The sequence below is a fragment of the Haemorhous mexicanus genome, chromosome 3, assembly GCF_027477595.1.
Source record: "Haemorhous mexicanus isolate bHaeMex1 chromosome 3, bHaeMex1.pri, whole genome shotgun sequence".
NCBI lineage: Eukaryota > Metazoa > Chordata > Aves > Passeriformes > Fringillidae > Haemorhous > Haemorhous mexicanus.
Genome location: NC_082343.1, coordinates 80,323,855 through 80,335,971, shown reverse-complemented (window position 1 = coordinate 80,335,971; position 12,117 = coordinate 80,323,855). Strand labels below are relative to the sequence as shown.

At 33.4% G+C, this 12,117-nt stretch overlaps 1 protein-coding gene across 5 annotated transcripts in view; it reads right to left on the bottom strand.

Moving 5' to 3' along the window:
• Positions 1-12,117, bottom strand: part of MAP3K7 (mitogen-activated protein kinase kinase kinase 7) — a 47,758-nt gene that overhangs the window by 20,397 nt on the left and 15,244 nt on the right. For 3 of the 5 annotated variants that reach the window (XM_059842453.1, XM_059842449.1, XM_059842450.1), the window contains exons 6-12: positions 11,310-11,434; positions 7,626-7,754; positions 5,413-5,543; positions 4,901-4,982; positions 3,587-3,738; positions 2,865-3,024; positions 225-305 (exon numbers count right to left, since the gene is read on the bottom strand). In XM_059842453.1, coding sequence (XP_059698436.1) covers positions 225-305; positions 2,865-3,024; positions 3,587-3,738; positions 4,901-4,982; positions 5,413-5,543; positions 7,626-7,754; positions 11,310-11,434 — 860 coding nt within the window. The remainder of the gene's footprint in view (positions 1-224; positions 306-2,864; positions 3,025-3,586; positions 3,739-4,900; positions 4,983-5,412; positions 5,544-7,625; positions 7,755-11,309; positions 11,435-12,117) is intronic. The other 2 variants (XM_059842451.1, XM_059842452.1) reach the window with 1 other exon arrangement.

Genomic DNA, 12,117 nt, shown 5'->3' with positions numbered 1-12,117 from the left:
GTTCTTTATCAGTAGAAGTAAATTTGATTAGAAGATTGAACAATTTACTGATAAAAGTAAGTTTGTAATAAAATATCATCCTCCTCTTTACTGAAGCATTATGAAAAATTTAGTAGGAAAATTTCTGGGCCTGTCCTAAAGCAACTGGAGCAAGAAGTATTTTAGCAGTCTGATCATTATTCCGGCATCTTAACCAATTGACCCGTTCACCTGGTCTGCGATACCTGGTATGATGATCTCAGGGACATCCAGTATGTTGCCAAATGAAGCAGTTTTACGATGGCCTCGTTTAGGCTTGGAATAGGCTGAAAAAATACACATATACAATACACATGCAAAACACTAAAATGGCGAGAGCAAAATTATTAAATTCCTAATACTGCATTTTTCATATATTTGGTTAAACTAGAGTTCATGCAAAAATGTGTCATGCAGAATAAACTGCATTGCCTTCCACTCATGCTTACACATAGTAAAGCAACTGTTAAAAAGCAAAAAATGCAGAACTAGCCATCATTACAACACAGTGTAATTAGTTATAGTTAGCAACACAAAAGTCAAACACAGAAAGCAGCATGGCAACACAGAAGGGAAAACCAAATGTAATTATCCAAACAGAAAACAAATTAAATTATTTCAATTCACCTATACATTCAGAAAAAAAAAAAAATTTGATTGCCTGAACTTAACTAACATTTTTTCTTTAATGTTAGATACAAATTATTTTATTAAAAAGTCTAATAGCTAGGTACTTCTGCTCCTTTAAATCACTTCAAAACAAATCTATCTCTGAAAAAATATTTACTTTTACTACATTTGACAATCATTCCTGCCAGTTACTCTTTTGCCCTACCAGTGAAGATTTTTTGTTGTGAAAACTGGATATAACTACTAGCTTTTTAATTTCTGAATAATGTTCAAGAAATATTATACACTTAGAAATAAAATCTAATCATACTTTTTTTTATTTTACCGTTTCTGTAGTTTAAGATAAATAGTTCCTATTTAAAGACAAATCTGAATGCATGTCCCAAAAGTAGAACATTGTAGCATACTCATCTCAGTAAGTAATGGTGATGTGCATTACATGATTTACTCTTACAATTAATCTAGAGTACGATGGAACAAGATTAAATAATTTTCAACCTGATTAAACAACAGCCCAATCCTCACCCAGCCATGCAATTTTTTTTTCAGGTTCACAGCACATTATTTCTGTCACACAGTTAACAAGATTAAAAAAAGAAACCAATACAGTGCTGTTTCACCTCTTTTTGAAAAAGTTATGGTCAGATGGGCTTGACATCATTTCTCATAGTCCACTACTGCATGAAGTGATTTCCCAAAAATTATCCAAAGAACCCCAAACCAAAAATAGTACGTTCAATATGTACTTTTATTTCAAGAAAAAGAAACCCTACAGTCATAATAAAAAACCACCAAAAAGCCCTTAGATTATCCCGAATAGTTATTATTATTTCAGAGCAATGTACTTAAAGAAGACAAACTAGGAAAATTAAAAACTCGTTCAAAGGAGGGCCAGGCTATCTCTGATAATGTCAAAAAGTTACATTAAGAATGTCAGTGACCAAAGTGGGTCCTGACATGTTTTAAAATAAAACCAGCGCGGTGTTCTTAACAGTTAAATACACAGCTACCTTCTGTGTTAAGAAACCTTTATAGATATTCAGGGTGAGATGTGCTACACAGTCATCCAGTCAAAGACTGACAATACAAAAGACAGAGTTTGGAATAAGGTTTTAAAATAAAAACATTAAAGTAAAAAAAAATTAGGGCAAGATAAATATTGTTTCAGTACCTCAGTATTTAATAAAACAAGATCCTGGAGTAATCATAATACAATGAAGAACAAAAATGAAATAGCCATGGTGCACAAGAAAGCCAGAATTTGGATGCATAATTTCTTATTAATTGCTGCTACTTGACTACCCTAATTTTAATGTTGGTATAAAACCACTCAAACAGCTAAATAATCCTGAACTAACCAAAGTAATTTTGCTTAATTATTTAAATCTGTGCTTATATACCATAACACAAAAAACTTTGACATATGGAACTTAAAACCTGAAGTTTACATATATTAACAAACAGTGTCTTTGATGAAGAAAAGAGACAAGAAAGTGTTTGCCAAGTGTACACATTTTTATTAATTCACTCTTCTGTGATGAATCAAGATTGCTTTCACCATAAAATTATGTATTCATACTTACAGATAAATTCTAATTCTCTCAAAGATTTAAGGTTTATATATGACAGTTTATATCTGAAGGAAACCTGGCAAAACACCTGCAGCTTTATTTTAACAAAAGACAATACTTCCTCAACCTGGTGAATAAAGTCTAATTACGTTTCTCATTTTGAAATCTGTCACAGTGGAATTTTAAACTTATTTGGGAACATGTACTTTAAACCTACCTCTTATTTTCAAAAGTATTATAGAGACAACCCTGAAGAAAATGTTATTAAATAAATAATTACGCTAGCAGAGATGTAATAACACAATTTCAGATAAAAAGGAGAAAGTTGTGCATTTGGAATAGGACTGATATTCAGAAGACTAATAATGCTTTTTTAAAAAAGGTAAAAATCGAATTCAATAAAAGCTCTAAAACCTTTAAAATACTCCATTAAAATACTCAGTCTTGCTAAGTGTATAACCATAAATAAAGACATTTTCCCCCCACAATTAATAAAGGACAATCAAGACTACAGGAAAACTTCAAGTATTTTCATATGGCTACTATTGTCAACCTTCTGTAAGACTAGGCATGTTTTACATTTTCCTTCCTCCTTTATTTCTTTCCAGTTGTTTAGTTTACTCCCCAAACATCATTAAATTTTACCTGTGATGGAAGCTATTCTTGCTTCTATTTCAGACATGTCAGCACTCATCCTTTTGGCTTCTCCAGCAACAAGGGCGGACGGTGGTCGTGCGCGAACATCTGACAAGCTCTCAACACTGCTCCCACGAGAGGGGGGCAAACTCAAACGGCCAGGGTCACTCTGTTTAACAGTCACACTTTGTGAAAACAATATTCTGCACAAGCCCCTCCATATTATGCACCAGTATCTTTCTACAATATGCATTTTCAAAGGGACAAGATTTAAAATTCACAACACGATAAATGGCAAAATTTAAATATTATTGGTATATACAAATGAAATATCTGCAGCTTTGAAAATAATCTAACTTCACACTGCTGATAAAAAAATCAGCAGAATTAGGCCAATATTATCATAAGACAATCTTTGTATTTTTGCATTCTACTTGAATTCTACTTCAAAATTCACCTAAAATATTTAATCCCTTCATGTCACAATTTTCAAACATATTCCAATGCATTTAAAAGGATTTATTAGATTAAAATTAGAGCCTTCCAGTTTACCTTTTTGGCACCATACAGCATTTTTCTGGCCCTTTTCTTGTATATTCTTCACCTATAACTAACTGGATCCAATTTTGCACTATTTTGAATGAGGACACAAGTTTCAGAGCAGACACAACACTTATGTCTACACATGTCCATTTTGTTACTATGGTTTAAAATTGCACACATTGGCTTACCGGCTGCTTGGCTGTATTTTTGATTTGCTGTGCCAATTTTGATTCTAAACGTTTAATAGTGTCATTGGTAGAAGCTCCTTGGAAGTCACTTGGCTCCATGTTAGCATCACTCTTGTTACTTGTGTTTGTAGAAGTGATGTCCATGAATGAACCTAGAAACCAGTAACAAGGAAAAGCATTTGAGAATGTCCGCTAAAAATACTGACGTGAATCTCTTCACAGAAAAGCTCTCAGATGTCTAACTTGCCTTTAAAGCAACACTTTTGAAAACTTTTAATGAAAGACAAGTAGCAAGACTGCTACAGATCAATTAGTGTAAGAAGCAAGAGGAGTGAAAAAAGAAAATGTATCTAAATACTATGAAAACATTCTATAGTCAATCTTTATCTCTCTTTGAAATTTTTAGGGTAGCTGTTATATTAACAACACAACAGCAACCTCATTCACAATTAATGACAAAGACCATCATTAACCACAGAGCAGCACAAATACCTGAAAAATATCAGTCAATATCTATTCATAGTTTGAAGTGATAAATTCACTTAAAATCATGTGCTGAGAGGTGGAGAAAAACTAGTAAACTTAGTGAAATGCTAAAGCTGCAAAGATTTTTCTAATATAAAGATCACCAAGCTGCAAAGTAGTCAGTGAAGCTTTATCCAAAATAGCAGCAATTTCTTTGGTGATAGAAAATAATTCAACCAAGCAGAGGAAGCTGAAGACATGCAAAAAGAAAAACTACTTAAGTGGAAAAAAATGTACTCCAAACAACGAGGAAATGAAATGATTTTTTATTATTATGATTAAAAGGATTTATTTGAGGGCAAAACTACCCGAAAGTCTAGCCCACATTTTGTTGCATCCACCAAAATTTCTAGTGATTTTTTTTGCACTTATTTTAAATTACTGTATTTACTGCAACTTATCATAAAACAAGTTTAAGTTTAAATTGCGGAGATTGCAACTTAAATCAGATGCAGCTTTCAACTCTTAAACATTACATATGAGTAAAAGAGAGTCAATTGCTAGCAACATTCATGGGGAAAAAATGGAGACATTAAACCTGGGCATTTGGAGACAGATTTTATTTTAAGCTTTTTCTTCATTACAAGTACATTTCAGCAAAACCATTTGGCTGAGAACACTAAATATGATGTTGTATGAGGTATTAACAAAATAAATGGGGTCTGCTGATGCTTAAGATTTTGGAAGCATCTTCAATTTTGAGTTCAAAATCAATGTAAGAATGTGCTTTATAATCTATCTGCATCATTTCATGTTGCTGTTCTTTTTCTCTAACTTATTCAAATGTACCTGTGCTAGTGGCAGAGTTGCTTTGGCCTTCATCTGAATACTGGCAAGGATATTGCAGAGGTTCATCAGCTCCTGGAAAGTACTGTGAACAAAGAGTAATTACTTAATAAAAAAGTAATTACAATTGTTTTAAAACTATTTAAATTGCACCTCATAACTTATAAGTGTAAATTATCTATCACATTTATAATAATTTATTCAGAAGAAAAAGGAATGCTATTATTTTTAATGATGTAATACATTAGATACACCTATGACTTTGTTTATTTTCTCAAATCTATTATGAGTTATTATACCCTTCAAAGAGGGAATATATATATATATATATATATATATAAATATATATATATATATAAAAAAATGACAAATGATTTCCGTTCAATAACATGATACTTTTTGTCAAAACATGCAAGCCCACCTTTGGAATGGACTGAAAGGCATAACTTTTGTACATGAATTTTCCAGCTTAATAGTTTAAGAAATGTTTAAAATACTTGTATAAATTTTTATACCCGCATCAAGTGTGTCATTATTTTAACAATTTCCTCCATGGATGGCCGTTGTGAGGGATCCTTGGACCAACAACGGGTCATTAAACTCTCAATTGGTTTAGGTAAATTTTTGATCAGTGGTGGCCGAGTACCTGCAATTGAAATTAGAAAACACTTTTAAACTTTCTAAACAGACTCTAAAACAACTGAAAGTGTCTGATCTCTCTCCAGTATTTTGCTAAATAAATAAAGGAAAACACAGAAATAGTTGTAATCTGGATGAACTGGCTTGTAATTAAATTTTCTTTCTCACAAACAAAAACTGACAAGAAAAGTTCCTTTGCACTACACAGCAGCAGTAGAAAAAAATTAAACTTTTCCTTCAGTACAGGTTTGAATACATTCACTGACTGACCAAATACAGCATATTACAAAGGGCAATGAAATGTTACTCCTTTCTGAAGAATAAAGTTCTAGGCCAAACTAGGAAGCAAATAATAACAGTCTTTGGTTCCTAACGCTGCATTCACAAGAAAAAAAAAGTCAAAACAAAAAAAACCTCAAAAAAACCCAAAAAACAAAACAAAACAAACAACAAAACAAAACAAACAAACAGAAAAACCCAAAAGACTTAAAGCATTTTTGAAAGCTGCTCCTAAGAACATCCTGAGAAATTATCAGGCTCTGGAATTACCAATTTTGTGTGACTTTTTCATGGTCTATACTCATTTTTAATAACATTTTACTTCAACTATTGTATAACTATTCAGCTGGTTTTTGCTTCAAGTTCCTCCTCTTATTACAATTTCTATGAGAACAATTAATGGACAACCAGTTGTGCTGGATATATGAGACACAGTGATGGTTTGCAAAGAAAGTAAGTATTTCAGAATATATTAAACAGAACAAGTAATATATCAAGTAAGAATGCCAGAATAGTTTTAAGTGAGATGAAGTGCACTAACACTTCCTTCTTAAGAAAAAGGTAAAAGAAAATGGAAAAATATAAAGAAGATAAAATTTTAAAGCAAAAGTAGGTACAGGTAGTGAATTTTAAAGTATACTCCCACACCTTAGTGAGGCTTCCTAATTTAGTACTAGTTTTACACTTAGTTTTACAGTAAATGCTTTTATGCAAGGCACTTAACACTCCTAATCTCAATGTCCAGTGTCCTTGAAAAATGGGAGAATCCCATTCTTCACTCAAAAATGGCATTTGCAAACATCTCTCTATATGTATTATAAGGACTATATTATTCATTGATTCTGTCTCTGTCTGCCCCATTCTCTTCTTTGAAGAGGGTATGCCTGTGCTCACCTTATGCTTCTATCATTTACTACTGAAGCAATGACACTCAGGCAGAGTACCAGCCTTCATTGCTTGAGTTGGGGCTCGCCTTGATGTTGTCTCTCACAAATTGCAGAAACTCTTTGCAGACATTCACTGAACTACTTCACTATCATTACTTTATTACTCAAAAAATTGTTTTGCCATGGTACCTAAAAACACAGCAGTAAAAAAGTTACACCTCTAGCATGAAGACACTACAGTCTACTCTACTACACTGACCAATGTTATACTACTGCTTTAGAGAATGCAGTCCATTTGAACACAACCACTGTGTCCTGCTCATAGTCTAAGCTCCTGAAAATCTGTTCTGTACAGCACCTAGCACAGTAGAGTGCAGGTACCTAGGCAAGAAGGTAAAACCATTCAAACAGCAGAATAAAAAATACAAACCCCAAAACACCACAGATGAAAAACAAAAGTGACATTTTTAATGCCTAATGGTCCTGGAGGCGGTTTCACAGTTTCTAAGATTTCTAAACACAGGTTAAGTTACTTAAAGTTACACATTTCTTGTAGATGTTTAGTTATAAAAAAAAGGCAAAAGAAAGACAATGTAGCTAATAAAACCATCATTCAGCCAGGTAAGAGGTTTTTCTCCGATCACTTTTAAAATGGAGTGTTGTAATAAAGAGGACATCATGCTTTATCCTTCTTTGTTCATACACCAGTTACACGTAGCAAACACTGTAGCAGCCAAGTAACTCAAAACTCATACTGACACAAAGTGGCAGTGTCTAACTGTTTAGTCTTTGTGACAAAAATGCATATTCAATGCAGTACAAAATGGAAACACTAGTAATTTAAAGCTGTACAGTTAAGAGTGTTTAGCAAATTTATAGGTCATATACACAACTTCAAATGCAATAAAGTATTTTCAACTCACCATTGTGAACTGCCCACATTATTCGGAAAGCTGGACCACCAATCTCATCAAAAGGTTTCCTACGGGTGATTACCTCCCAGAGAATAATACCCCAACTGAAAACGTCACATTTTTCACTGTAATTGCTACCTGGAAGAAAGCCATCAATATAATTTGACTCTTTTCTATGTAACACATCAAAAAGCAATATAGTTTGAGCAGATCATGGGATCAGGTTGGAAAAGAGCTCCAAGAGCACTGAATCCAACCTTTCACTAAACACCATAATGTCAACTAAACCACGGCTCTAAGTGTCATGCTGAGTCACTTCTTCAATGCTTCCAGGGATGCTGACTCCACCACTCTCCTGGGCAGCTTGCTCCAACAAATAATTAGCTTTACATACTTACTTGCACTTCACATTTATTTTGCTGAGAAAAAACAGTTTTCTAAAGCTGGCTGATTCATGCTAACTTAAGTCTGAAACCACTTGACAGTATGGCTGTTAAGAATGCCCCTCTCTGGGAATCAATCCTTTTCATTTGGAGTCATCTTGAAAGGATAAAATGCATCACTTTTCTCATATAATATAAACTGCAATTTATTAGGTTTTAAAAATCTCTTGCATTCAGGGTTTAATTGATTTTCTTTGCTTACTCTAAATATTCTTCAATTCACTTCTTCCAACCTTAGTCACAATGCGCCAGCCAATAACATCTGTCATATCCATTACTCTTACTTAATTACAGGTCTTCAGAAGAACTACTAAGTTACCACATGAACAAAACAGGAGAGTCCTCAATTCCTCACCATCTTATTTCCTCCTTGTTTATTATTCTTATTCTTTTTGTAATGTCATTACTTAATTAAAATTCTTTGACTGTAAGTTCAATATTTCTAAGACTCCTAAGGTGCTGAAGACAGGCTGGAGACATAGAATAATAAATAAAAATGTTCAGAGACTACAAAGAAAGAATGCATGCTTTGTAACCATAACTCATGCAAATGCTAACAAGAAATGTGAATGGCTAATGACATGAGAATAAATGTACGGATATGAATTACAGGAGATTTGCTCACCTATCTTCAAAAATTAAGATTGGCAAATAGTGGTTGAGAGATTGTTTTTGTTTATACCTAATCAGAAAGCATTATTCAGACTAATAATTTCAGTAACAGTGGAATTAAAGAAGTCTAGTTATATGTGAATATCCACCATATAGCAATAGCTGCAACAGGCTCCATCAACTACCTGTGAGACAACTTCCTCTGCCCCCATACCTCTGACAAACTGCAAGGCAAACAGCCTGTTCTCTGGTCAGTTATTCCAGTCCAGCCACTTTGCAAGGCAAACACAAGAAACAGGCCACAGCATGAACCACAAGCCCTCTTTAAGTGAAGAGACTAATTTGGACTTTACAAAACTCTCTAAGAATGTGGATCTCAAAAACTCTTTATACATGTATCAAAGTAGCTGAATGTGGCTAATGAGTTCAAAAGGTACGAAGAAGAAAATGTCAGCTTTATCAGTCAGCTTATTTTCAAAGATGCTGTGAGAAAAAAGACATGCAAACAATGGCAGATCACTAAGGAAAGCAAAACAGCCTAATCTATGCAGTCACAGAACTTCTGTAACACACAGCCTATAAAACTAAAATAGTACTATTCCCCTTTTTGAGCAACGGAATTCTGCTTTATGGCTGAGAAGTCTTGGACTAATTCAAAAATGAGAGTCCAAAAGAAGTGAGAAAGTATTCAATATTGTTTCCTTATTATCCCAAACCAATTTAATTTTTTTTAATAGTTTCTTCTAATGGGAGTTCTTATATTGGAATTGCTCTCTTTTACTTCATCCTGATCTATAGCATATTATTTTCATTTAGATTATTTGATCTGTACAAGGCTTTAAATGCTCTAAAACCTTAGGTTTAAAATGGGGGAAAAATTCTTAACATTACAGTAACTAGTTCACTAAGCACCATGTTCTGCAACAGATGCTTCTCATGTCTTTATTGTTCTCACCTAGAAACCTTACTACTAGAACAGCATCAAATTAATATTAGCCTTTATTCCATTGTTGATTTCTGATGCAGTAACACAAGCAAATAAATTTTTAACAATTTTGCCCTTTAAAGTGGTTATTTTTAGTAGTTTAATGATTGCTCCAAGAGTAATTTGATATGCTGCATTGTAGAAGATGCATCATACTAGATTCTTTCCTGTCCTTGATACTTGTGTTTTTATAATGATTTGTCTATTTATCAGTAAACGCTTTTAGTTAAAAGCACATAAAAACAACTGTAAGCTGAAGGCTTCTTGTGCTGTCTGACAATAACTGCAATACAAGGTTTCTTTCTACCTGGCTGGATTCATTCACTAGGGGAACTAGGATATGTACTGTAAATCCCTACTACAATACACTTATTTATATCCATTTTATATTAAGATTTTTCATTTTTCATGAAAAAAAATCTATCTTTAACACTGATTGTTCAATTACTTATTTCTAAAAGAAAAAGAATCTCCTATTTATACAATTTAATTTAATAGAAAACAAGTGCTAAGAAAAGAAGCAGTCCTGCTAAAAAAATAGAGGAAGTGCCTGAATAAAAAAACATAATGGAAACATTTCAGGCACCTCAGTGAAACAAATAGCCCTTCAGTTGGTACTCTAAGCAATATGTGGAAGAAAACGGTACCTTCAGAACAAAAGTTCCAAAGGTGATGTTTGGGAGGAATCCTAAAACTGTATATGGACAGTCTCTGGAATAAGGACAGTAAAAAGGAAAGAGGCCACCTGGATCCAGAATCTGGGAAACTACTGCTGCACATAGGCACTTGCCAAATTTATCAAATCAAGGGCACCTGCTTCCTAAAGCAGGAGGTTGACTTTTCCAGACCATTGCCAAATTGCATTGATAATTAAGGTACAGACAGATTAAAAGGTGTTTAGTCTGCAATTTAATATCTATGGGTTTATTTCTCTGATAATCATGTAGCAATTACAGGTATCTAATTGTCAAGTATCATCAGTCTTCCCCAATTACACTCCAAGAAATAGCTTTGTTTTTCCACCTAACCAAATTAACTGTTATTAACAAGTTCCTCAGTATGTAGGAAAGAGGAAGCACATCAAATCTCTAGATTACACAAAAAGCAGATGAAGATGGAGTTACAAGAAAGTGGGGGATGAAAAAAGAAAGCAATTATGTTCAATTTAGAGACTCTAACAGGGAAATTCTAAAGTTAAAAGCTAATCAGAGTAGGGAGTGAAAGTAGTGACAGTGTATTTAAATGACAGAAGAGTTTGAAATTATTTAAGAATCTTAGAAAAAGCAAAATTGTGGGGAAAGAGCCCTCTGGCTGTATTTTACTGACTTACAAAACTGCAGCTGTCTAAAGGTACTCCTTATGCAAAATCTCAGCAATGACAAATAAAGGTTCTACATCTTCACGTAAATAAATATCTAATAATAACATGAGAGAATTGGTTCAGTGCTGTTCTTCAAACCTCTGCACAATTATTTGACACTTGTAGAGATTTTTAAATAAATGTTAGACTTATGCCAAAACTCTTTCAGTTGTTACCGCAACTTTAGTAAACTTTATTTTAAAGACTACATGACGCCCTTATTCTTATACCACATTAATTCACAGTTGCATCCCTTTAAAGAAAATGTAATATTAACACTGAATTTTTATTACCTTCAAAAACTTCAGGTGCCATCCAAGCAGCACTTCCTTTGTTGTTGGTCATGTGTGTTTGAATATCACAGGCTGTACCAAAGTCACAGATTTTTAGAACTGTCCCCCCAGCTACTAAGAGCAAACTGTCAAAGAAGAAAAAGGATATTAAACCACTTTTTTTTTTTTTAATCCCAACAACTATCATTCTAATATAGGTGAATATCTAAGGCTTTGTATCTCAGGGCTTTGTTTTATAATCTGGGAAAAAAAGAAGGTAATTTGTGTCTAATGTGAACATATTACGTATTTTAAAGTAACCCAATATATCATGTAATTTATTAATATTTCTATATGCTAGGTCTTAAATAAATATCTTTAGCCATAGTAAACCACTAAGCATATACTGACAAAAGTAGACTTTCAGATGCCAGGGGCTGAAAACCAACAAGTGCTGTAACAATTTTACGAAAAGAACAATCAAGACTCCCACCAATGTCAATCAATGTAGCTATTTATTTAAATGGAAGCACTTGAAGCTACAAGTGAACTCTCTAAATCAAAACTGGGGAATACAAGAAAGGACTAAAGATTCAAATTGTGGCTTCATGTTATAATTTTATCTGGTAATAACTGCAGATTACCACCAAAAAGGGATGAGTCTGCTTATCCTCAAATATCTATCTAATCTGTGGAGCCAGATCGGAAGCTGTAAAAAGAGCTGGATAACAAACTGACTGGGTAGGAAACTATTAAATTTTGTTTTGGTGGAAAGTGATGGGAGCTTCTGGCAGGGGTAGTGGAACAAGCAGAAGGAGGGGATAAAGGA